The sequence below is a fragment of the Labrus mixtus genome, chromosome 2 (genome assembly GCF_963584025.1).
Source record: "Labrus mixtus chromosome 2, fLabMix1.1, whole genome shotgun sequence".
Taxonomy (NCBI): Eukaryota; Metazoa; Chordata; class Actinopteri; order Labriformes; family Labridae; genus Labrus; species Labrus mixtus.
In genome coordinates, this window is record NC_083613.1 from 9,442,964 (window position 1) to 9,470,197 (window position 27,234).

A 27,234-nucleotide genomic window follows, 5' to 3' on the forward strand; every position below is an offset into this window, starting at 1 on the left:
TGTAGCAGACCTTCGCAGGATGGTAACAAGCCACTCAGACGGCTGCAGCGCACACACACACACACACACACACACACACACACACACACACACACACACACACACACACACACACACACACACACACACACACACAGGTTTAAATGATCTGTGTGTGTGTGTGTGTGTGTGTGTGTGTGCGTGTGTGTGTGTGTGTGTGTGTGTGTGTCTTTACAGCAGCAGCAGTGAAAAACAGCCTCTACATATTTAACGGGGGAAAAAAGGACCCACATCACATGGTTGTTATTCTCTCAAATCTGCCTCTCAGGTCACTTTGACAGTCCACTCTCTCTCTCCCTGCCTCGCTCTAGCACACACATTCACACACGCACACGCACGCACACACACTCTCTCTCTCTCTCTCTCTCTCTGGAGCACTCAGCCTCTCGTTCCCTCCCTTTCTCTTCCTCTCTTTCTCTCCCTCTCTCCTCCCACCTGAGCTGTAATTTGCAGGGCTGATGAGGGTGAGGGCAGAGCAGAGGCAGGAACAGAATTCTTCTCACTCTATAACACACAAACACACACACACACACACACACTTGCACACACACTCTTAAACACATACACATTGTGATTCACAGTGTACAGCTACAACTGAGAGAATCCGATCCTTTGTGTGTATGTGCTCTTTTTTTTTAACCTCTTCTTCCCCTCTTTTTTCTCTTTTCCTCCCTCATCGTCACACTCTCCTCCCTCCCTCCCTCTCTTTGCTCCCTGGTGGTGTGTGTGTTTCTGTGTTTCTGTGTGTGTGTGTGAACTGTGGGGATAACAGACGCTCATGTGAGCAGCCTCAGTGGCGGCAGCAGTGACTGGTGAGAAAGAGGAGAGAGGAAGAGAGAGCAGGGATAACAGGACCACCACCACCATCATTCTGATCGGATTCACACCAGACATGTGAGAAGATGTCTGTGGGCGGCTGCGCGTGTCCCGGTAAGTAGCTGCCGTGGTGATGGTTGCCGTTAACGACAGCCCTGCTTCTGCTGCTGCCGTTGATGCTGTTGTCAGCGGCTGACTTTTTCTGCGCGTTGTTACTGTTTTATTTTTGGTGAGTCGGTGCAGCAGCTGCCGTGGCGTGACTCGGGCAGAGAGAGGCAAGGGAGAGAGGTGCCACTGGGCCCTGGGGCTCTGTTTGCAAAGGCTCATGGGAGGTCGCCCTCTGTGATGGCAGAGAGGATGGAGGGGAAAAGATCATACTAGAATAGATGGATCAACATGTAGTTTCGACTTCTCTCTTCGGGCTGACTACAAAGCGCTTTTTAACATTTGGAGATGAAGCGAAAAGGGTCTTTGTCGGTGATGCAAACATCTGGCCATGAAGTTGTTGCCATGGCAAAACTAATGCTACTTCTTCCTTCACTTTGTTTATGTTGCTTGTTGCTGTTGATTTCTGGCCGACAGGCTGGTTCGACAACCGAGTCTCCTTAGGTCAGCTTTGATGCAACACTCGCATATCTACAGTTCAAATTTGGTGAAAAAAAAAAAACTGACCTTCATGCAAAGACTAGAACATAAGACAAGAAAAAACAGAAGGATCAAAGTGTGACATTTAAAGGGCAGAGGTCTCGGGCTCAGATCAAAGGCTTGCATGAGAGAGTCCTTGCCTCTTCCCGCGCAAGACTTATTAATGAATGTCTGATGTTTCACAGCTCGCAGAGAAGGAGATCGTTTAGGATGCCTAAAGCCAGATGAGAGTGACACAGTCTGAGACTTTCCATTGTGATTTTAGTCTGGAAAAATGAACTTTCGCCACATTTATCTGACTAAAAAATCTGATTTTCAATCCCTGAAAAAAAATGCAGCTCCTTGTCCCACCGTTGTTAAGCAGCCTTGTTCGGTGGTTTCCATCCTCATCGTTCACCCAGAAGTCCTCTCTGCTGGAGTTCATGTAAGGAGGTCAGAGAGTGCACACCAGAGGCAGAAGGTGCTGACCTTTTGCTCACACGTTGCAGTCACCAGCATCATTATTTGTTTGTTTCAGCTGATTTCTTTTACATCTACTTTACTCTCAGGTCTTGAGCTGCTGCTGTTTTTCCTCTCCGGTTGGGTTGGAGCTTTAAGACTGAAGTGTAATTAAAGCACTAACTTTAGATTTAAATGTACAACATGATAATGAAACAACTTTGTGATTGAGATATGTGTTTGTTTCAAAGTTAAAGTTTGTTAAAGTAGGGGTTTACGATACCAGAATTTCAATCCTTGGTGTTAATTGCACAATCCCCCCCCCCTCGTTGTTGGTGCACGGGCCCCATGTATGGAGGCTGTGGTCCTCCAAGCGGGCAGCCCGGTATCGAATCCGACCTGTGGCTTCTTTCCTGCATGTCATCCCTCACTCTCGTCCATTTCTGACTCTATCCACTGTCCTATATCTCTAGAATTAAGGCATGGAAAGCCCCAAAAATAAACCTTTAAATATTCCATCACACGTATCACTCCTAATCCAGTTGAAGTGTGGGTGGTGTCTAAATCTGCACAGACCCTGCCTACTGTCTGGATTTTCTGATTTTCCTACCATGGTGCTTGGGACATTTTCTGCTCGGTCTTTTGCGGAAGCTTTGGATTCAAAATATGACTTCTGGTATCAAAAAGTATTGAAAAGTATCAAACATTTTGACAACCTTATGTAACGGTTGGGTAAAAGCCAGGGGGGTTTTCATGGATGTGAAATGAGAGCAAACTGTAGGGGGTTATATCTACATCACATTGGACCACCGTATAAGAGGCATACAACTTGTCAAGCCTTGTTATGACTATCAAACTCCCTATAGTCCCCAAACTGTTGAGCTTGACAGCAAACAGATCATTGCTTTCATTTTATTGACTTTATCAGACAGAGGAGGAAAGAAAAGTGGAAATCAAGTTCCAGAAATAAAACCTGCACCCCTGAGCCCTGAACCTCAGGCAATATATTAAGTGATACAACGATTTATGTTGCCCCCCCCAGTGGGCCGTGTAGGACATGAAATATAATCTCATAGCTTAAATGTATTCATAACCATGAAATATGAACTCAGATTCTTCTGTTATTGAATATACAGCAGCAGCAGCAGGAGAGGAGGAGGAAGTGAGTGGTGCTGTATCACCCTGACGTGGCCTCCTCTCTTCTCTCCAGCCGACAGGCCGCAGTGGCCGCTGTGGTCAAACCTCACACAGCCGGAGATGTGCATAGAGAAATCTAGCCGACCACGCGTACAGGATCAGATTTCCCCGGTGCCAGTCTGGACTTTAATCATGAGAAAAGATGGAAACACTAACAGGTCCCATGTTTTGTGGTTTGGAAAGTCTTGAGCTGACAGATTTTTTTTAAAAGGCGGAAAGTTTCAGACAAGCCAATCATGAGACAATGCCAAATCATCCTGGTCTGCGTCCCGTTGTAGTATACAAAGATGGATGAATGGATGAAAAATAGCACACCACTGAAGCAGAAGAAACGTAGAAAAAAGAGAAATATTGGCATTGTGATCAAACCAGACGGATTCGATATCAGCAAGGACAAACCCTCCAGACACAACAGATGACAATTTGCTTGAACACACAAAGGCACAGGGCAACGTGCATGGTGTACCACTGTTAAATTTGACTGCATGCAACCAAGAGTGTGTGTGTGTGTATGTGTTTGTGTGTGTGTGTGTGTCATGTGCGCTTGTGTTTTCAATCTCTGCGCAGCGCCCCGTGCTATGAAGGCAAACGCTGCCACCTCAGCCGTTAAACAAGCATGCACAGAAGAGGCGGGAGCGTTTGTTTAGAACCGGGCCTGGGCTATCTTGCGGTCAGATTGCATACTTAATCAACGCGGTCATGGAAATTTCCAAAAAGACGTATGACCGCACTCGTGTGCGCTCCACTTTTGCTTATATTGTTCTCTCTGGTGTTCCCCTTTCTTTTCCCCTTGGTTTTTCTGTTTCATGGATTCTCTCATTTTCTGTTTTTTCCACTGATTTCTATTCAACTTGCAGGGAAAAAGGAGTGCAGAGTTGCTTTTCCCATTGTATTTGACTCTGTCTTCTCTTGCTTTATTTGTTGTAAATATACAACTATAACTTTTAATACACAACCCAAGTTATTCATGTCTATTTTATCATGCAAACCTGGAGGCATTAAACAGTCAGTGTGGTGATTGAAGCTGCTCTTACACTCACGCTGTAACATGACGCAATTACAATCCAATGTAAACACTGTCTCCAATTATAGAACAATCACTTCAATTCACTCATGTTAACTTCAAGTGACCCCAAAACTTGACCCAACACTGATGCTGAATCAGTCACACACGTCTGCCAACATATCTGCTGCCAATTATACTATAAATCCTCTTACTGAGGGTCAAGAGGGGCAGCTCTGTCTATATACAATAGAATAATAGAAAATAATAGAAAAGTACTAAGGCTCTCTGAAGTCAGTCCTCCTCTCTCTCTCTCGGTCCTTCTCGCTTGTTTACATTCCACAGCCGTGTTCAACACAGAGGGATCCTCCCCCTTCTTGGGTGGTCTCAAAGTTTGTGCGTTGAATGTATTGTGTGTGTGTGTGTGTGTGTGTGTGTGTGTGTGTGTGTGTGTGTGTGTGTGTGTGTGTGTATACTCATACAGCCTGTGCCCCAACATGTGGATGACATAAACATTGGAGTAGAGTGTGTGGATGTGCTGTACACCCACAAAAAGAGGCTAAAGTACAGCTTGCTCTCTGCGGCTACAGATGTTTTGTGTTTGTGGTCAACCAGACTCTGCGTTGACCCCGATACCCCCCCCCCCCCACCCCCACCCCTTGTTTCTTCGTTTCTATCCTGCCTCAACCCTGAACAATGTTTCACTACACACTGTGTATATACCTTCAATCCTCCCCTCCCTTTCCCTCCTCCCTTCACTCCCTGTTTCTCTTTGACTCCTCTGATTGCTAGCGTATGTTGGCTGGCTGACTGGCTGGCTGGATGAGGGGAGGGGAGGGGAGGGGAGGGGAGGGGGGGACGTGGGGTTGGGGTTGGGGGTAAGGAGGGATGAGAGGGAGAGAGAGAGAGAGAGAGAGAGAGATGGAGGAGAGAAGAGGAGGGGGAAGGGACTGTGCCCTCTCATGCAGAGAGTCACATGGTGTCCCTGATTGGAGGAAAATGAGTAAAGACTGCAGCCCGGCTGAAATGGCAACAGACAAAAAGGCACAAAGGCTGAGCTGTTTGGAAACGGGTTGCACAACAAGAGAGGCTGAGGAGGAGGAGGAGGAGGAGGAGGAGGAGGAGGAGGGGAGGAAGGGGGTGTGATGGAAGGGAAGAGAGCGATGTGGATTAAGAGGGAGAGGAGGAGCAGGCAGGGTGTCAGCAGGAAAAGAGAAAACAGGAGAGGAGAGAGGTGACGGAGGAGGAGGAGGAGGGGGGGAGAAGGCAGAGAGCAGAAGAGCCGAGGAAAGAGAGCGAGTGGGAGATGAGCACTGTAGGAGCGCAGGAGGAGTGGGAGGGAGGGAGGGAGGGAGGGAGAAAAGGGTGAGACAAAGTGAGAGAGAGAGATCAGACTGTGTTTCTATGTTTTCTGCAAGGCTGAGCGGTGACGTGATTGGCTGAGGGGGGTGGGTGGGTGGGGGGGGGGGGGGGGGGGGGTGCAGACCTGACTCTGAGATCAGAGACAGACAAAATGGCTCCCAGAGAACAGAGAACGCAGCATCAGGGCACTGTCATCTCCCCTCACACAGCTGTCAGCTGACACCAGCCGCTGCTGCCACACACACACCACACACACACACACACACACACACACACACACACACACACACACACACACACACACACACACACACACACACACACTCTCTCTCTCTCTTTTAAAGACTAAGCCACCTGCAAAATGCCAGAGTGAAAAAGCAGAGGATGATGGGTAATAATACTGATCATTAAGTCGCTTTATTATCAACATTTATGTTTTTTTAATGAACACAGATGATCTATAATAATGAAGACCGGCCAAAAGCATGATTTCTCCCGATTTAATCCCGTCACCCATTGGCCTGGACGAACATGTGACGCGTTGCCGTTGAGGTTCCCCTGTTGCAGGGTGTCTGTGTTCGCCTGCCAGAGAAAATCCTGAGCAGGGAATTCACCCAGCGAGTGAGAAAATACTGTTGGACGGCATGAAAACAAACACACCGACTCGCCGTGGCCACACGAGGGCGCTGCTATCAAAGAGCGAGCTCTGATTGTAGGTCAGCTCTAATTTCTCCCTCTGTAAATGATGCACAGTGAAGTCTCTGACTGTAAATCACATGGAGAGTGATCGCTCTGTGAGGAATAACAACGGATTCATTTGCATACAGTTCGACTTACAGAGCTCATTTGCATAACAGCTTTGATTGTTGTGTTTTTTTATTTTTATGTTTAGCTGCTGTGATTTCATGTGCGGTTTCTAAGTAGCCCCATCAATAATCATTTTCATCAGACAGAAGAGCCGTGATAGAAGAAGAAATCTGAATCCTTGTCTAAAGTCAAAGTAGAAATAGGCCTACGAGAATGTGAAAATGTTTAATGTTCTTTTAATTACAGTAATACAAATTAAACAGTAAGCGTACTCTTTGGGACAGATCATTTGAGTTTTATGTATGTTTAAAAAAAAATATAACGAATCAATTAAAGAAGAAAATGTGTCTTCTTAATCTAAAAAAATGTATGATAATGGTTCATTAAATGCAGAACAGAAAATTGTTTATGGATAAAATCACTTCATGTAAATGTTTAAATTGAGCCAATCCAAAGTATTAAACATGAAACAAATCACGGAGCCTCTTCTAATCGATGCAATAATCATAAAGTCATTGAATACACAATGAAGCTGTCATCTTGTACTAAAAGTCATTACAGGCATATCTTTTTACTGTAATGACTTTATGATTAAGTTATTACAAAACAGGTCAAACAAACTTAGGACACAATGTTTGCTGTAATAATTAAAGCTTGCAGACTGAGTGGACGTTTATTGTGAGTTATATCAACAGCTGGTTGTCCACGTGTAAGGAGGAGGGGATGTGGCTCCTAAAATATAGACCGATTCAGAATTGTAAGCGAGTTGATCTTTTTTTGGCGCATTTAAAGAGTGGTGACCAAAAAAATAGATATAGGCTTTTTTTATTTTGAAAAAACAAAAGTTGTGTTCAAAAGTTTAAAAAAGAGATAGGCTACTGATGTCAGTATTTATCCACACATTTCTTTATATGGTAGCATTATTTACCATTTTTATTTCTGGCTTGATGAGAGAAACTTTTTAAATTTAATAAAATTATAATAGTAAAGTCAAGTCTGTTTTTGTTACTGTATTAGATCAAACAAGAGAAATCATGCTCTTTTCTTTTTTTAATAGACCTACATATGGCCATAAATCTCAGTCATGGAATTAAGAAGGCATAAAGTATTGCTCTTGATTTGTACAGTTGCCAACAAAGCCGTGATACACCCATAATATATACAGATATAAAATAACAGAGGCTATAGTGGGCAGTTCCGTTCATACACGTGTTTCCCCACTTTCTCTCCCATATTTTCCTACTCTATCCCATAAACTGTAAATATTAAGCTCTGTCCTCTGTCCTGTCAATAAAAGGCATAAAAGCAGAGATACTGGAGTACAAATATTTCAGCAGAAATCTGTAACACAGGACAGATTTACATCAAGTCTCTGTATCAACAATACAAAGGGTTTAAGGCTTCCATAGATAATCCTTGTACTGTAAAAAGAAAAGATGGCAGTCACTGCTCCTCTGGTAAGCCAGTCTTGTTGCCTTTAATCAGGTTCATTATAGTGTTGTTGTTTGGAAAACAAACCCCCTTCAGTTGGCTTTCTAGAAAAGACTTTATTGGTCAAAGCTGTGAACACAGAAAAAGGAATCTGACTGAGTTTTATGTCTCTGAACAAACTCACACATCTGAACTTCCCTGGTTTGCAGAGGCACACGACTGTGAGACAATAATTCTAGTTCATTATATCTGGATTAATCTAGCTAGTTCCCGATTGTTACCATATTACAAAAACAACCTTGGGGATGTTAATCATAAAATATGTATCGCAATCCGTGGAATAAGCTACTGATCAAACTTCATATTTAGCTTCATCTGCTAGCTGTTGCTATCTTGCTTGCTAACTTTTTCTGGATTTGGCTCTCCTGCCTTGACTGGTTTGGTTTATAGCGGTTCTGTTTAAAATGAAACATGGCATAAAACAATTATTAGCATAGAAAAAACATCAACAACCCAGGGCTGCTCGAGAAACTGTTCAATAAACTTACAGCAGTTTGGCTTTATTCTCATAATACTCAAAGGCCTGGCTGGCTCAGTTGGTAGAGTTGGTCATCCGTCAACTGGAGGTCCGGGGTTTGATCCCCAGCTCCTGCAACCATGTGTCTGATGTGTCCTTAGGAAGACACTTAACCCCAAGATGCTCCAACTGCTTCATCAGTGGCGTGTGAATGTGTATGAATGGACAATTTACATCTCAGCCTCTGCCATCAGTGTGTGAATGTGGAGGTGTCACCTGCAGTGTAAAAGCGCCTTGAGTAGTCAGAAGACTAGAAAAGTGCTTTATAAGCTCAAGTCCATTTACCATTAGAAGGTTACTTAAAGGTGCACTATGTAGATTTGGTGGTGACATTTAAAAATGGGAGAAGTGAAACAATTCTATGCTATATTCTGACCTAAATACACAAACTTTATTTAAAGGGAATATTGGTCCCTTGAACACTGTTTGGAGCTAAAAAAGCTACCAGGAGAGTTACGTTTTCACTGTTGCGGGCCCCCTACCATAATCTCTCACGTAGCATTTTATCTTCAAACAGTGTTACAGGGACCAAATTTTCCTCTGAGAAACACAGTTTGTGTATAGAGTTATAACATATACCACAGAATCTGTACATTTTTCCAACTTTCACATTTCCCTCCCAAAACTACATAGTGCACCTTTAAAGCTCCTGTTGTCAATTTAGGTGACCCCTGTTGCCAAAGAGAGATGATTTATCTCTTTGCTGATCTTGTCATACAAATGTGTAAGTGGTGTTCTCTTAGAAAAAGGAGGTATACACACATCACTTAAGTCAAGGGCAGTGCAAAATCAGCAGACTGTGGAAGAAGATAGGCCCGCACACTTGATCAAATGCCACAAAAAGTTTTAATTCATCACAACGTTTTGACCCGAGGTCTTCTTCAGTTGATAATTTCTTGAGTGCTGTTCTCTAACTTAAAATTGGAACCTTTATTTTACATGCCACAGAAAATGTATAGGGGGGGGGGGGGAATCCTTTTACAGTATGCCTCGTCTCGGCTGTTTCGTTACCATCTAAAATACTCCTCACAGGAGCTTTACTGTTATAGTTTGAGTTGAAAATAACTTTAGAAAGATGCCGATGGTTTTTAAATTTACAATTTTATCATATCGGTTATAATCTATATCAGTAAAATGACAACAGCTGTAAATAAAGAAGAGAGCAGCACAGAATTAAGCCGGTAAAGTTCATTTAGGCTACTAGATACGTTTTTTTGATGCTGGCTAACAGGCACTTTGCTATAAAGCTTTCCAATGTTCTCAGTTGGTGCCAAATCCTCCAAAAAGTGGCAGCTAGTCCTTTGGATCTTCTATCAGAGCTGAATCAGACACATAGATCTTTGTCCCTCCGACTGAGCCAATCAGAGAGCAGAGCTGCCAAGTGTTTCAAACCTGGCAGGCAGTGGCCGCTGAAAAGAGCTCCAGAGACATCTAGCTTCCATATAAAGGAAAGAGACTATCTGTGCTTCTGATGTGTTAACAGTTTTCTGACTTTATTACTATGCGGAGGTGAGATGCAGTGGAACAGAAGCTTTGGGGAAAGAAATGTGATAAATGAAAACAGGAGTGTTTTTTTTTGTTCATTCCTGTTTTGGAGAAAAACGGAAAAAACAACAATTAACTTAAGTCCTCCCTTTCAAATGTAGCTGTCATCTCTAACCCAGGATCGGTTTAGTCAGGGTGGTCTCTACACTTTTACCAACACCAAACTGTCTCCAGATCAGTGTTTAGACTTGTGTTGAAGGGAGGGCGTCTGGGACGCGCGTTATCAGAACTCTGGCAGATGTGTGTGCTGTCAGTTTCCTGTTGACTTGTGAGTGGAAGTGGCACGCTGCACACATTTGCACTTACACATGCCTTACATGCTTGGGCCCATACACACACACATATGCATGAGCCCACATACACGCACACACATGCTGACACTTGGATGGACATGGATGGACATGCACACACACAGACACACAGACACACACACACACACACACACACGTAATGTAGACACCCCCTCCACCCCTTCCTCGTGCCCCTGAGCCTGACAGTCTGGACATGGGAGATATCAGAGAGAGGGAGAGGCATGAAAACAGAGTTTGTCTCTGAGTTAGATCAGTGTGTAGCTGTGAAAGTGTGTTTGTGGGTGACAAAATGGCGATGTCAGAACAGCTAAAAACTGAAGGGGGTAAGTCTCTTTCCTTTTTGTGTTTCTCGCAGCCAAAGCAGCAACAGAACCCCTGAGGTTATATATATATATTTCCTGGCTTGTTGATGTTGTGTCCAAGTTTGCTTATTGCCTCGTTTTTTGACTTTGATAATGGCGAATTAAACAAGTTGCAGTTGTAGGTTTAGGCTTATGGAAACATCACACTGTGCACTTCAGGAGTTTATTCAGCCACCGCATGCTGCAGCTCTAATCACTTAGAGTACATGGATTTATGGCTTTAGGTGTGAATGTAAGACTGCAAGTTAGAAAATAAGGATGACTGGTAAGTGTTTGGGCAGGCGTGTGTGTGTGTGTGTGTGTGTGTGTGTGTGTGTGTGTGTGGGTGTGTGGGTGTGTGTGTGTGTGTGTGTGTGTGTGTGTGTGGGTGTGTGGGTGTGTGTGTGTGTTGTGTGTCTGTGTGTGTGTGTGTGTGTGTGTGTGTGTGGTGTGTGTGTGGTGTGTGTGTGGGTGTGTGTGTGTGTGTGTGTGTTCGCTGGTTGGGGTGCTGGTTAGAGATAAGGCCTGCCGTATGCCTGAGAGCGAAAGAGACGGTGTGTGTAAGCCCTTCAAGCCTTATCCTGACACACCTCCCACCCCCACCTCCTCTACATCACCCAGACAAACACACACTCACACGTGCACACACACACACACACACACACGCACACACATATGCAGCAGGGATTAACCCCGTCGTGTACCATTTCAATGGGCAAGCTTTGGAGACACACACACACACACACAGGATTAACCCTTGTGTGTCCATTTCCATGGATGATTCTTCCTCGCTCTGGTTGTGACAGCATTGACTGCTTGTGTTGCCATGGTTACAGGGGCCAGTGAATGTAAGATAGGCAAATCCACATAAGTCACCCACAGCAGACAGTCTAAGCTACAACTGCATACACCTCCCCCTGGTACTAGACACACAAAGATGCTGCCAGCAGAGTGACAGGAGGCTCGTGAGCTGAGAAGTGCTCAGCATTGTCAGACCAAAATACATAAAGTCAGCCCGAGCATCTTCATGCAGGTCGGGTGAGACACGAGCCTCAGAGCAGATAATGCTCTCTCTCTCTGTGTGTGCCATGCCCTGAGAGACACTTCACTTCAACAAACACTGAAGTCTGCAAAGAGGGGCTGCATTTGGGTTTTTGTCTTCATTAAGACAATGAAAAAGGGTCAGTTTGTTTTCCCATCCAGACAGAAAAAAAGACATCTGCACAGTGGCAGAAGATTAAACAGATGGAGTAATAAACATACAGTATAAGCTCATCATACCACGTGATAAGACGTCAGAATCTCGGAAACAAGGTTGATTATAATGCCACCAAATTAAAGCAGAGGAAAAATCAAGTTCTTAAACATGCAGCTGCATAAAAAAATGACAAGGGATACTATGATAATAATTATCATTATAACTACTACTATGGACTTAATTTTGGACAAACCTTTGTATTATTAATATGTTCCTTATGTGAAATTCTATCATGTGGACTGTCATTTTCTTTTAAAATTTTTAATTCTTACCTTTTAATTTGATCCTTTTTTTATTGGGCTTTTTGCCTTTATTCAGATAGGACTGTGGATAGAGTTTGAAATCAGGAGAGAGGGAGGGGAATGACGTGGGATAGGAGCAACAGGTCGGACTTGAACCTGATGGCTATAGCCTCTGTACATGGGATGCGACCACGCTGGGCAATCAGCACCCCTTCATTTATTCTTTAAAGAAACACCTGTATATAAATATTGTAAACAAAATCAAAAATTGACAGACCTGCCTGCAACCTCTTGTTGAACTGATCCTTCATCTGCACTCTGGAGAGAATCTGGTTTTAAAAACTCTTGAAGTCTGAACACTGCTTATTTTTACATTTTAAAAAAAAGTTGTTCCATAACATGATTTTGCACAAAATCATTGCACAGCACATTTATGATTTTAAAAAAACTGATGTAAACCAAACACCTCCGCTCACAAAGAGTTCTACCTGAGCTTAAAAACTATTATTATTATTATTATTATTATTATTATATTGTCATAATAAAGCCCATGCTATGAACACTGGTGTTAAAATGTACAGCAGCCTCTGCGTAGGTCTGTTTCCTATTTCAATACAGGGGCTCCCATGAGCAGCTTAATTTGAGGATAAATCATTGATGAAACATTGTGTTTTCACTGCCTGTGTACATGAGTTGTGAATAAATCAGAGCCACATTCACGCTGGTGGCTGCAGCGACCTTAAATAATCGAGGCAGGGGAAAGTGCTTCAGTGATTCAAAGGAAAGAATTGATATGGGAGCGCCTGTAAACAGTGCTTAAAGGATGAATACTGCATTTCAAATTAACATGATGACATCCCCTTGCATATGAAAACTACTGACCTAATACTTGTTCTTTTTTTATCCCAACTTCGGCCATATGGGTGAGTCCTCGCTGGCTGTGATCTGAATATCTGATTATGATTTGAGGCGATTTAAGCAGATTTAGAGGCCTATGGGATTCTCCCTTTGGTTTAGTGCTTCCTGTGTGGTTGTTATGTGTTCATTTCTGTGTGTCTCTGCACAGAGATGGAAAGAGGGAGACATTCCCAGTGGTTAAGGGATTTACTGTTCTACCCTGGAGACAGTTCAATGTGCAAACTGAAAGACACAATTGATTGTAAACAACCCCAGTCTCTTAGCCTTACGGAAGTTAATGTAGAAGATCTCAATTAACTTGTGACTCATCATGCTGCTGCATCAGATTCACATGGAGATAACTGCATAGACACATAGTGTATAATGCATATGACCAGGCTCATGTCACTGTCTCAGTTCAGTTGTTTTCAGCAGGCTGATGTGCACTAATTAGGCAGACACGAAACCACTTTGCAGTCAGCATGATCTTCATTTCGACACACATTTCCACTCGGCTGCATTAGGCCAATTCTCATTTGTGTCACTTACAAGGATGGGATGGGAAGCAGGGAGGAGGAAGGAAGGGGAAAAAAATGCTTACCAGACAACCTTCATGTGCAGTTGTGCATTAGTGGGGGGAGGAGGAGGAGGAGGAGCAGGGGGAGAGGGCGGCTGGCGGTGCTGGGCAGAGGAGAGAGGAGTAAATGCATTGCAGAGGGATAGGAGGAGGAGGGCCTACAGCTATTGTTCATGTCCTCCCGTGAACAAAGGGCTCATCTGGGTCCGTATGTAAACCCACAGCAGGCTTCAGCCCACTGACAAGGCCTCATGCGGGACAAAACATAACCGACCGACTCCCGCTATTTCGGCCTTATTCCGTTGCGGTCTCTTGGTTTGAAGAGGTTTTTTTCATTGATCCTGTTCAGGGGGACGTATTGTGTTGATACGTTGCGTCCAGCGGGCCTATCGGTTCTTACGCACGGCGCGTACACACGGTCTCTCATCACGGATCTGTAAACATCAATTTTCTGATTGGACTTCTTTTACAGGTAAAAGCTCGCTTCTCCCAAACACACGCTTTTACTTTGGTTTCTAACTGGTTTTGTGGTTGGATGAGGCTTACGAGCCGCCGTGGTTGTTTCGTGGGGGAACTTGTTCCAGTGATTTTTTTCGTTGAAAAGGGAATTGACGCTAAGGCGTTAGCAGGACGGCTAACAGGAGCTAAGTGGTACTATCTGTTTTCTGACTTGCCCTGCAGGCTTAGGGTAGTGTTGTTTTTGTGGCTAGTGGTGTCGAGGTTATTTATCATAACAAATCTGTATTTTTGCGTGTTTCTTGTTGGTTATATCCGACTTTCGTTGGTATTATGTAGCGAAGTTTACCGACGGCTTTTAGCTTAGCTGGAAGCTAACTGTTAGCATGATGCGCTGGCAGCCTTTCTAATTGCCTTTGTAACCACCACAACTCCAAATCTGCTCTGGATGGTGAAGTTGAGAGCTAAATGATGTTTTAAATACTGCTTAAAAATGTTTAAAAAAGCAGGTTCACGTCGGTTTATGTGAACAGTTTGATAAAGTAGGTTATGGTTCAGTATTAACAAGCTGCATGTCCCCCAACAATCATGGTCTGGAGGTGCAGAAATCCAAAACCACCACAGGTTACTATTATATGTGTGTGTGTGTGTTTTGTTTACTTAAAATCAAAAGTAGCGACTACCTTCAACATCTATGTTGCTCAACACATTTTGTTCTGATGGTTTGTGGTGGGCTGGCCATCCCTCAAGCCTGCAGGATGTGTGCATGTATAATGGATATGATATGTATATACTGTGTGTGTGTGTGTGTGTGTTGTAAGTGAGCAGTGGACAGGATTCCCAGTGGAGGAAGTGGAGTCCAGCTGATGAGATTGTGACTGCCTGTCATTAACCGCTAACGGGAGAGGAGAGGAGCTAATGGAGCTCTCAACAACTAATGGACACATAAGAATTGATTATTTATTTATTTATCAACCCCATTTGTTTTCTTCTGGTGCTGCATTCAGACTATAGCATAGCCGGCTCATGCAGTAAACAACTTGTTTAGTAGAGGCAGGTATGGATGTTTTGTAGAAGACCTCAATCTGTGCTACCTGTACATGTAAAACTGGTTCACTTCTTGTTAACTCACCTGCAGAGTTAAGCTGTAGTTATACATACTGTGGGAAACTAGCTTAGAAATCAGAAAAGATGCAAGTCCTCTGCTGTCACTTTTTCTGCACTGGCTGTGAGTGAATATGAAAACAAATGTGTGATCAGTGAGGCCTCCTAGACTAGTGTTTGACATGGCTGCTGTCTGTCCACCTTGTGTCAATTTGTCTGCTGATATCTGCAAGTTTGCGTTTCTGTTAAGTCCTTGACTAAAATACAGCAAACGAACTGTGATAGTGACACTTCACTGTTAAAAAAAAAAAGTCTGTATTCATTTTAACCATAGTGGGACCGTACTCCTAATTGTCTTAATTTCATAAAATACACATATCACCACTGCTTTGTTTCCAAATCATGATATCTCCTGCTTAAAGGTTAATCATACATGTTCATATAACTTCGCACTACGAGCGTCTTCCCCCTTCTCCGGGCTCCAGATTTATATCTCTCTTTCATTACACACACGTTGTCAGAGATATGCTTAATATGCGGGGACAAGACAGAGCGACATTAATAAGGCGGGGCTTCGCTATGGTGACGGCAAGGGTCACGACCCCAAGGCCGGCACGCCTGGTTGGCCTTTATTGGAGAGCTGGGCAATTAGAGTAGAACAAGGGATGGAGCTTTGTGTGTGAGACAGATTCATCTGTTTTGTTGTTTTTTTATGTGGGTGTGAATGAAGTCAGTATGGCTCTCCTTGTGATTGCTGTTTGTAGATGGAGGGCAGCAGTTTTTTATATTAGTGTAGCGGTAGCGCCTTCTTGTTGTTCTGCATCTTTATTAAACCAGATTGGGGATGACCTGTGAATGAGTGCAGCCAACTGAAACAGGGCCATATTGGACAGTTCAGGCTGCGTGTGCCTTCACCCTCGCATGATACAGTCATTCATTGTGCCTCTCTAAAAGTGCCAAACAAACATTAGAAATGCCTCTGTAATACTCAAGGGTGTACCATATTCTCTTTCCTGTTTTTTGGTTCACTTTGAAGTTAAATTTTGCCCTTACATAAGTCATGGTTGCCGTTATCCTGAGGCACTAATCTCTGACAATTTTTCTTACTTGTCAACTTGTAATTAAGAATGAAGCGTGAAATTAATGGTCTTTCTCTATTTCCTCACCTCTCTTCCAGGCTGTTCCTCCAAGTCATTCAAGCTGTACTCCCCCAAGGAGCCCCCAAACGGTAGCACTTTTCCCCCTTTCCACCCCGGCACTATGCTGGACAGAGACGTGGGGTGAGTTTTATGTCTGTGTTTCCTGTGTGTTGTTGAGTTTACTCCGGGTAAGAAGATCACAGTGTCAGTGCTAGGCCCATCTTCTACTGGCATTCCCATTATTACACATCGTGTTCATATAGCATTCCCAATCCAGCCTGAACAACATCAAGACTTTACTTCTCACAAATAGATGTTAGTGGAGAAAACATCCAGTGGAAATCTACTCCACTTGGAAGCTTGTTCTGGCTAGTCATACCGTAGAAAGTAATTTTGGCAACATCAAGTCTTGCTTGTCTTCAGGCAGACTGTCCATGAAATCTTGCTGAGTAGCTTCCTCACGCATGTAGCTCATAGCAGGAGACTATCCCTCTTGGTCTTAAGAGACAGAACATCACTAAAGGAGAACAATATGTAAAAGTGCAGAGAAATCAGAAACTTGTATGACAAATCATGACAAGTGCCATTAAACTGTCATCAAATGATGACAACCTTTGCTTTTGTATCTGTGCTTTGTTTAGTTGGTCTTGTTCATGGTATCTATGAAAGCAGGGAGAAGAACATACGGATGAGGAGAAAACATAATGAAGCAGCTTCAAAATTCAGTCTGCATTCACACATGCAGCTCGCCTGTAAAAGTTCAAGAAGTTTTCAGGAGTTTTGTGCATGTGTGAAAACATCACAAATGTGAATTAGAGAAGACTTGATGAGATACATTTCTTGTCCTCCTCAAAGCAGCCAAAGGGTGAAGGAGAGGGTTTATAGACTTCCCCAATGAAAACTGAGATGTTTAAAGTGTATATTAATTCTAAAATTCATTAAAGAATAATTAAAAGGTAATTTCCCAGGACCCAGTGTGGAATGTAAAACAATAATGTAACTTTAGTGTAAAGTATTCTACTTAAAATTCTTGGTTAAAGAGTTAAACTGCTGATAATTTGTCAAGAGTATCCTTGTATTCTTTATTTCATTCATTGAAAGGGTGTTCCACTTGCTACTGCTTCTTCATTATTATTGGCATATAGCTACCTTATTCACGTTTGTTGTTGTTGTTGTTGCTCTCTATCCGTGTCTTTCTCTCTGAATCTCCCTCTGTGTCTTGAGATAACTATAAAGATTGATTGATAAGTCTTAGTCTACCACCAGTAACATCACATGATCTGTGCAAACATCTCTTGTGGACTACCGTGTGCATCTAATGTTTATTGCTTAACTCAAGAGGACATATTATCCCCTTTTTCCACCTTTTAAAGACAGTCCCCTGTGGTCTAAATGAAACATCTGTGCTGTGCTTTGTTCAAAATATAACATGAATCAAGCACCAGAGGAGGTTTGTGACCCTGTATAAACCAGCTCTCTCAGAACGCTCCGTTTTGGTGTGTGTGTCTCTTTAAATGTAATGACCCCCCTGAGTTTTCCCAGTAGAAATCACTCCTCAGTAGCAAGAATAAAAATGGTCGACCTGTTAGTTTTGTTCTAGGCTGGGGGTGGAGATACCAGGGGAGGGGATTTTTTTTTACCATAATCCCACTGTCACATCACAAATTGAGCAAATTTTTAAACGGAGCATTTTTCTCTGTCTTGTAAGACTTATGCAGACCACAAACAAAAGACTGGATGGGTTTATTTCACATTTTGTGGGTCAGTAGACACTCAGGTTACCCAAATATATGTTCAAAAACACTGTAAAAGTGGATTTTTCACAATATGTCCTCTTTAAATTCAATGGTTACGGAAGGTTGGAGAGTTTTCCCCATGCAGGATTGCGGGGCGTGCTTTACAGCTTGTCTTGTTTTCAGTAACCAAATCAGCCACAGTTGATGTTGGTGTGTGTATATGAGAAGGGTTGTTATTTACCGTCTCCTTGTATCATCCAATTTGTTGCATGTTTGGCCTGCTTCCCAGAGTCTTAAAGACAGAGTTGCTCCTGAAGGAGGGCATATTATCACCTTAGCTTTAATGTAATAATGTCTTTGTCTCTTGTTTCGACAGTCCCACCCCAATGTATCCTCCCACATACCTGGAGCCAGGGATAGGGTAAGAGTGCTGTATTTCTCTTTATCTAAAACTGATGTACAAGTTTTGATTTTTTCTCTGTTGGAGATAGTTTTTTTTCTTGTCTCTAACCAGACTTAACCAGTTACCAGTTGACACATATCTGAAAGAACGAGTGATGTTATCCTTCATCTTCCTTAAACCTAACTGTTCTCCATCCACATCTTGTCCCCCCCTTCCTCATTCTGCCGTTCCATGATGGAGCAGGAGGCACACACCATATGGCAACCAGACAGACTACAGAATATTTGAACTCAACAAACGGCTACAGAACTGGACAGAGGTTTGTACACACATGCATACTCAAAGTGAAAGCAGTCCAGTCGTTGTGTTGGTAACTTACTGTTTCTCCTCCGCTCCCTGTAGGAGTGTGATAACTTGTGGTGGGACGCGTTTACTACTGAGTTCTTTGAAGATGACGCCATGTTGACTATAACTTTTTGTCTGGAGGATGGACCCAAACGCTACAGTAAGAAAACCTCAGGGACACATTCCCTCTCTGTTTCAGACATGCCTCTTTAACACAGTGGCTGACTACACACTGACCGAACACCTTTTCTCGACAGCTTCTCCCGGTCTAATGCCCTTTGTGTTTTTCTCGCCTCTTTTTAAGCAATTGGTCGGACGTTGATTCCGAGGTACTTCAGAAGTATATTCGAGGGCGGTGCCACTGAGCTCTACTACGTGCTGAAACATCCTAAGGAGTCCTTCCACAATAACTTTGTCTCCCTCGACTGTGATCAGTGCACCATGGTCACCCAGAACGGGAAGCCCATGTTCACACAGGTGTGTGTTTTTGTCTCGAGCCATTACAAGGATTAATTTTCAGTTTGAATGTTAATAGCGTACAAATTTGAATATGTGTTAAAATGTTGGAAAATATAATTATTATTGCCCGGTTTCCTTATGCTAAAATGTAAATATCCAACGGAGCATCCCACCCCCACAGTATATGAGAGCGTGAGCCAGAGCAGGCATGATATGATTGAAAGCAAAGCAAAAGGTGTAGCATATTACTGAACACAAACTGCTGAGCAAAGCTTCCTCTTATCTGCACGTCACTCACATCCTGCAAAGAAGCTCTGCCTAAAATGTTTCAAATCCCAACCACACTGGTTAAAAATAAGGATTCAACACAATCTGCCCTCTCCAACTTGTTTCTTTTCTCTTTGTTTGATCTCTGGACGTTCACAAAAGTTACTCCTAGGTCTGTTGTTCTCATGTTGACGTAAACAAACATTTCAAGAAAGGAAATATCTTGAAAAAGCAAAACGGACAAATACTTTTTGCACCCACCTTTCCCAGTGGGAAATGTGGCAAACAATAGACAAATAACTTAAAGTTATGCTGTTGTGATAACATAATCACAAGGGGAACTTTAAAATGCAATGTTCTGTTAATCAGGTTACAGACAGAGAGGGAGGCGATCATGTCAGGGAGCTCCGGACCTCGGTTTGTGTGAAAAAATCTGACTAGAACTTTTACAGTGCACTCTTCTGTTTAAGTCTTCTAATGGATGCATTCATCTGTGTGAAAATGTAGTTACAGATTTCAAAAGAGGACTAAGGACTAAATTATTATTATAAAGTTCTGCAGAAAATGCACAAATGGATGCCTAAGAATTGATCAGAATGAAAGAAGAGAAATGTTTGGGGTTAAAAGTTTCCTGGAGGAGACCCCAGTCATGCTACCTCTAAATGCTGTATACTGACCTCTGTCCTCTGACCTGCTGCAGGTGTGTGTAGAAGGGCGTCTGTACCTGGAGTTCATGTTTGACGACATGATGAGGATAAAGACGTGGCACTTCAGCATCAGACAACACCGTGAACTCATTCCCCGCAGCATACTGGCCATGCATGTGAGTGCAGACAGACAGAAAGACAACGTGTGTGTGTGTGTGTGTTTCAGCTTTATAACCTCTCTCCTTTTGATGTCTCAGGCCCAGGACCCACAGATGCTGGACCAGCTGTCCAAAAACATTACAAGATGTGGCCTGTCCAACTCCACCCTCAACTACCTCCGAGTAAGTGAGCACACGAGATTTGACCTCTGGAAAGACCCCGTTCTTGTTCTTTATCCTCTTCATTGACTTATTATTAGTAGATTTTCTCGTCTTCTGACTACTCAAAGTGCATTTTCACTGCATGTCTCACCTAGCGATTAGACACTGATGGCAGAGGCTGCTATGTAAAGTGACCATCAGAAGTAACTCATCCCATTCATACACATTCATACGTCGCTGAAGAACCAGCGGGAGTAATGCAGGGTTAAGTGTCTTGCCCAAGGACACATCGTACATGTTGCTTCAAGAGCTGGGGATCGAACCCCTCATTGAGAGATGGCCGACTCTACCAACTGATTCACAGCCGTCCAGTGTTAACTCTTTGAGTCCAGAGTTGAAGCCGTTTTCAAAAAGGCCCTTCTTTGAAACAATATTAGCACAACATAAATGTAACTACTAAATATGTCTTAGTAAAGATTTTCAAATCTTGATTTGAGACTGTGATCACATTTAGATGGATGAGACCGTAGACTTTTATTCAGTGTAGTTAATCCTGCCTAGCAGCAGCAGCAGTGACGACAGCTAGTTGGTGTATAGTTTATTGCATCGGTACATAACCACTTCTCAACTGTGAAACATTGTTTGAATGGACGGTGAAGAAAGTAAACGTCTTCTGTGACGGAGGAGAAGTGAAACAGAGAGACCAAAACCTACAGTGAACGTGAATTTAAATTGTAAACATGATGTTTCCTACAGGGACGTTAGTGGTTCTTTGGCCGGAAGTCTTTCACAAGAGACTCTGTGTCAACTGAAGAGCACAGCAGAGACACTGATTTTTTTTTTTTTTTTTAAGGATTGTTACAAATTTCAGGCTTTTTGTGCCTTTGTTGTAGAGATAGGACAGTGGATAGAGTCAGAAATCAGGTAGAGAGAGAGAGTGCGGAATAACTTGCGGGCAAAGATGCCCAAGGTCGGATTCGAACATGAGCTGTCCGCATAGAGGACTTAAACGTCCTTTCATGGCGTGTGTGCACTATCCACTACGCTACCAGCACCTGGGAGACACTGATTTCTTACCCCAAACTTTGACTCAAACTTGAGTTTTGTGTGTCTACTGGTTTTAATGACAACATTGAACACTGTACCAAAAACAAACATAGCCAATGTTAGCTGTAGGTCACTTCACAGTCCCCCCTGACATGCTGGGACGAGAGAGAGAGAGACTCTATTTAATTTAAACTGGTTCTGCTCTAGTGTCATAGCTGATTTCTTCAAGCTTCTGTCGGCACCATGAAACTCCTCCCACATGAATAATGCCAATATTGATATTTATTGTTATTTGATTTAACAACCAGCCCTGCTGCTTGTTGCCGTCTTTTAAAAACGTTGTCATGGTTTGTTAGGCTTCAGCACATAAATGACCAATTAAAGGTAATGTGTAGAGAATGAGGTGACTGCTTGTATCTTGTGTTGCACCAGAATACAGTGAAAGCTAAATAGACTTGAATACAACCTGACTTCCAAAGTTTTTGTTTTTTACAGGAAGCAGCTGCATTAGAGATGCTGAAAAAGTTACAACCTGTCAAGTCATTTTTTAATTGACGTCACAGCTTCAAATTATGAAAATATTAAATATTTAGTTTTTCTAGAAATGATCAGAGCAGCATTGAAGTCCCACTGTGGAGTTCCTGTTATTTTTTAAGTGAGAAGTTGATAAGAATCTCTGCAGCCAGACGCAGCTGCTCAATATCACACTAACAGATTGCTCTCTAATGCAGGGTTCCCTAATGTTGTTATGCTAAGGACATAAAACAGTCCTTTATTATTTCTCTTAACAATAACAACAATAATAGCAACAGTACACAAACATTTTTAGATTTCATTCATTACATTCATGATGTCTTTCCTTTCTTATAAACAGTCTTTCTGTTTTAAGGTAGCTAGCTAGCTTTCAGTGGTACAGCAACTTTCTTCTATATCGGTGTCACTCATTGCTGCTCGGTTCTGATTGGCTCGACTGGTGTGTGTGATTTATTTAAATGAACGATTGGCACTGAAAAATAATACAAACGTTAATATGCAGCAAATAATGGAATTTTTTATGTTTTTTAAATTCCCCCCCACCTCCAAGTTATTACAACCCTTCAAGCACCCCCTGGCGACCACCTGGGGGATCAGGAACCTCAGTTTGAGAAGCCCAGTTCTATTGTGTGAAACATTGATAACTTGAAATGTCTTGCTATCTTTAGGAATGGCAACTCCTGCCTTACTAGAAGGCTAAATAGATGCTTGAAGTTAAAACATACCTGAACTCAAGTTGTCTGTGGTAAAGACTGAGTAAATAGCTCTGCCTCAGATCCATAGGAGGATGAATCTAAAACATGGTTGCCTTGAATAGGGAGAGGCTGTAATAAGTGTGAGTGACGGAAACTCATGTTTATTGGATTGCTCTCTTTAATTCCCTCCTGGATTGTATTTAATATCTGGTTATCTGATGTCAGAACTGATACAGATGAAGTCATTACAGGGAACACCAGCTGCTAATGATGCTGCCTGATCGATCAGAGAATCTCTAATGATCTTAAACACAGTGTAATCTCTAAACTCTCCGTTCCCTCCTGCAGCTGTGTGTGATTCTGGAGCCCATGCAGGAGCTGATGTCCAGACACAAGACGTACAGCCTCAGCCCCAGAGACTGCCTCAAGACCTGCCTATTCCAGAAATGGCAGAGGATGGTGGCGCCACCGGGTAGGCAAACTGAACATAACAAATGAAGGCAGACACCAGATTTACCAACTGAGAATGTTTTGTTTTTTTAAATCGTCTTTCTCTCCATCCTAATTCAACAGCTGAGCCGTCAAGACAAGCCCCAAATAAACGGCGGAAGCGTAAGATGTCAGGAGGCAGCACCATCAGTGGAGGAGGAGGAACTAATAATAACAACAACAACAAAAAGAAGAGTCCTGGCAGCGGCTTCCCTCTCTCCAGCCAAGTTCCAGTGAGTACATCGCTGCTCTCTAGTGTTGGTACCATGCAACTACACCTCCAAACAGAAACATTAGCGCTGCGTTCATACATACACTGTTTCATTTCTTCATGTGTTGTCATTAGATAGCAACTAAGGTAGGACACGGTGACAGGACATCGTATTACATCAAAATAAATACAGCTGTAATGCATTCAGGTACAGCTCGTCACCAGAGATGTAGATTTTTTCTCGATGGTGTTATAGTGGTTTGGACATAAATGGCCTTTGGGGAAATAAGAATATATTTTACAGTGGCATGAATTGTCTAATGATGTCACATGCACAGATGTCAGAAGCCAATGTGTATCTGCTGTTGAATCAATTTTATGCTGGCAAGCTAGTGTGTTGGAGAAACTCAGATAGTTCTTCTTTCATTGTCAAACGTGCACCAGTAAATAAGGTTCCCGTTTGCCCCATGTACAGGGGCTAAACACTGGTAATGTGCTGCATCTCTAAAACCACGTGACAAACTTTAGAGAAAGTTACTGATGGAGGAAAGAGTTTGAATTTAGTGTCTGACTTACAAAAGTTGGATGAGGAGTTAAATCTTTGACAGAAGGTTTGTGGGAGTTGATTTTGAGCTGGAGAAAGTTTAACGGTTTAATGAGACATAATTATGTTTTTGGCTCATATAAATGCTCTGTCTGATTAAAAGCCAAATACTTCTCTTTAGGAGAAACATTGCAACATGACAAGTCCAACAGGGATGGGGATTTAAAAGTAAAGGATGAGGGAGGAATGTATGCCTGTATGTGATAAAAGAAAGCTCAACCAAGAAAATATACACTAATGTCTTGAACACTGGCTTTTCCCTCTTTGAAGCCAAAAAGCAAGAAAACGGCCGTGGTTTCACAGAACATACTTTTCCTTCATTGTTGGTTGCTCTGTTGCTGCTGCAGCAGTTCATAAGTAAAAGTATCAAATGCTAGCTCAAGGACATTGTTTGTTAAGGAGAGTTTTCAGTCGGCATGTGTGTGAGTAACCAGAATTACTAGTCGGTCGACTCATTATCAACATTTCTATTAATTCAGGCGCACTTTGCTGGTCAGAGGCTATATCTAAAATAACCTGGGACTGTAGCTCCAATTAACGGCTACTTCCATACTGCTGCATTATTATGCTCTGCTAAACAAGCACAGTGTGGTAGGCTGCGTTTAGGTTGTAGTTGAATTCAACTCAATCAAAGCAATGCATGACCGCATTGAACCTGCAAGGAGGACACAAGGCTGGCAGTGCTAGAACTGCTAACACTAGCCACACTCGGCTGATGCTGTGATACCTTGTTTAGCCGTGTTAAAAATCATGCTCAACTTGGATTGTTTCCTGAGTGTTTTCTTAACTTTAGACTAGTTGCGTAGTCTGAATTTAAATATTTGTTTAGACAAATTATCAATAAGCCACTAGGATCATCCCTAGTAGTTTGCAGTATTTGGATAAATATATTTTTTTGCTATAGTTTTTAATGTCAAAACCTGAGTTCCTCCTCCACATAACAAACATATTAAATGTCGGGGCTCTTTTTTGTGTCCCTGCAGGATGTGATGGTAGTCGGTGAGCCCACACTGATGGGGGGAGAGTTTGGAGATGAAGATGAGCGTCTGATCACACGGCTGGAGAACACGCAGTTTGACGCCGCCAACGGCATCGACGACGAGGACAGCTTCAACAACTCGCCTGCGCTGGGCTCCAACTCGCCCTGGAACAACAAGGCCCCCTCCAGCCAGGAGAGCAAGAGCGACAACCCCACCTCACAGGCATCGCAGTAGAGCCCAGAGCCCTGCAAACCTCAACACAAACATCCCCTCCTCTCTCTGTCACTTCTTACAGACCGCCCCCCTGCCCCCCCCCCAACCCAACCCAACCAAACCCAACCCAACCCAACAGCCATGCTTGCAACAGCGACAACCCGCCGGCAAGCCCCAGACATAACTGTTGAGCTCAGATTCATCAGATTCATGCTCAGTGTGTCTCAGACTTTGTCATTGAGCTGGAAGAATTTCACAAGGTATCCTCTTTGCTGTGACTTCTTCATATGTGTCCCACCTGCCTCCCTTTTCCTCATCTCACACTCAAAATCTCCTGCTCTCGCTTGTTTTCGTTTTGGACACTGATCCTGGAAGATGTGATTGAGAAGGCCTGGGAATGTTACCCAAAGGAGAAGAACTGTGCTCACTTAACTATCCACACTGAAGTCCAGGTGTAGGTCAGCGGAGGGCTTTAAGGGTGGAGGGCATGTTGGCGTCAGGGGCGTCCAGACGGTGGCGAGTTGCTTAGGGACCACTTGTCCACCAGTCCTCTAAATACGGCTTTGAATTCTGGTCTGCTCTGTTTGAAGGACAAGTCACCGGTAATGTCTCTTTATAGAGGGTGTGTGCGCGTGCGTGTGCGTGTGTGTGTGGAGAGAAAGAAGGTAGTCTGAGCTTATTTGTGTCTTTGCTGAAGCTGGCAGACCAGAATTTAGAGCCACTCTATAAAACCATTGAACTTCACACATGAGTAGGAGAGCTGAAATGTGGCACTAGCAAAACTTTACACAGACAGACACACACACACACACACACACACTCACACACACACAACATTGACACATGTGAGTTTGAAGGATTTGAGTCCCCTAGTGCCCGAGCTGTCTCTAAACAAACTACAGTGAGTCTTTCAAACAGAGAGCATTTACAACACACACACGCTCACACACACACACACACACACACACACACACACACACACACACACACACACACACACACACACACACACACACACACACACACACACACACACACACACACACACACACAGTAACACATTTTAAGAGTTTTTATACAGTATATATTTCCCTAGAATGTTTTTTAATTTGTATTAAACGCCTTCATTTCAATTGTTACTTTTTTATTTTCTACCAATACTGAAAAGCTACAGACCAAGGAGCAAAACAGGACTTTTATCCCTCCCCCCTCTAAAATATATTGTTTTTATCTTTTATGTTGATAAAAGAGAAATAATTTAGTGTGGATGTTTTTATTTTGTCTTTTTGTTCCTATTTTTTTTTGGAGATTTAAATTTTTGTGTATTTGTGCTTGTATATTTAAGGTAGTAGCAAAGTTCTGTCTGACTGTAATAAAATGTATTCTTACTTAGATTTACCTAAAGCCATCCCGATCTAATGTAAAGAAACAAAAATAGGAAAAAGGAGAAAAAACACTCATGAACCTGTCCCCTCTATCTCCCCCCTGCTCTTCCCTCTTTTTTAAAACTTGTGTAAATTAAATTACAAAACCCCCGAGGGTACAATGACACCATGAAGAGATGATTGAGTTGATTTTTTTTGTATTTATTTTTGAAATTTTAGAACTTAACTCGTTTATTTCATCCATACAGGAAGTGATTATTTTCACTAACTTTCATCACAATTTATGTACTGCAGCTCTAAACCTGATGTCAAGAGAATGTGCTCACTGATTTTTAAGTTAACCGGTGAATTTCATGTTTTATCACTGGCTGTGTTTTAATGCTTTCTTGTAAGTCTCTCAAGACAAATCGAGTGATACCATCAATCATCCAAACATGTTCTAAAGCCAGCTCACCATGAAGTTCACTCGGCATATTTGGTAGCAATGCTGACTGTAAAGTGTGAGAGACACAGCTGGAGCTCTGTTGATTTTGTACTAGTTCATTTCTTTACAGTTGATTCCAGCAACAGTTCTGATTGTGTTTGAATGGTGACTTGTACCTTCTCCAATCCCTGTAGAAAAATCATCGTTTGATATATATTTTTTGATTTGGTTAGTTTCTGCCCTTGATAATTAATGTATGGTACCAATAAAAAGATACATTTTCACTTTAA

The 27,234-nt window shown here is 42.7% G+C and overlaps 1 protein-coding gene across 4 annotated transcripts; it reads left to right on the forward strand.

The window, feature by feature from the left end:
• The first annotated feature begins 545 nt into the window (after window positions 1–545).
• Window positions 546–27,234, forward strand: ldb1b (LIM-domain binding 1b). Of its 4 annotated transcripts, none has more exons than XM_061050775.1 (11): window positions 10,392–10,494; window positions 16,224–16,326; window positions 18,298–18,342; window positions 18,568–18,643; window positions 18,727–18,829; window positions 18,974–19,146; window positions 20,096–20,218; window positions 20,300–20,383; window positions 22,987–23,110; window positions 23,212–23,360; window positions 24,926–27,234. In XM_061050775.1, the coding sequence occupies exons 1-11, from the start codon at window positions 10,461–10,463 to the stop codon at window positions 25,154–25,156; spliced, it is 1,245 nt and encodes a 414-aa protein (XP_060906758.1). In that variant the 5' UTR covers window positions 10,392–10,460; the 3' UTR covers window positions 25,157–27,234. The 4 variants fall into 4 exon arrangements, with proteins under 4 accessions (XP_060906750.1, XP_060906741.1, XP_060906758.1 ...); XM_061050783.1 differs by lacking the exon at window positions 10,392–10,494 and adding an exon at window positions 13,569–13,946 and having other exon boundaries at window positions 16,213–16,326; XM_061050767.1 differs by lacking the exon at window positions 10,392–10,494 and adding an exon at window positions 546–969 and having other exon boundaries at window positions 20,096–20,383.

Coding starts and splice junctions, on each gene's coding strand:
- ldb1b (XM_061050758.1), top strand. CDS start 10,461: ATGGCGATGTCAGAACAGCTAAAAACTGAAGGGG. Junction 10,495..16,223: donor ACAGCTAAAAACTGAAGGGG/GTAAGTCTCTTT, acceptor CCTCTCTTCCAG/GCTGTTCCTCCAAGTCATTC. Junction 18,343..18,567: donor TACCTGGAGCCAGGGATAGG/GTAAGAGTGCTG, acceptor ATGATGGAGCAG/GAGGCACACACCATATGGCA.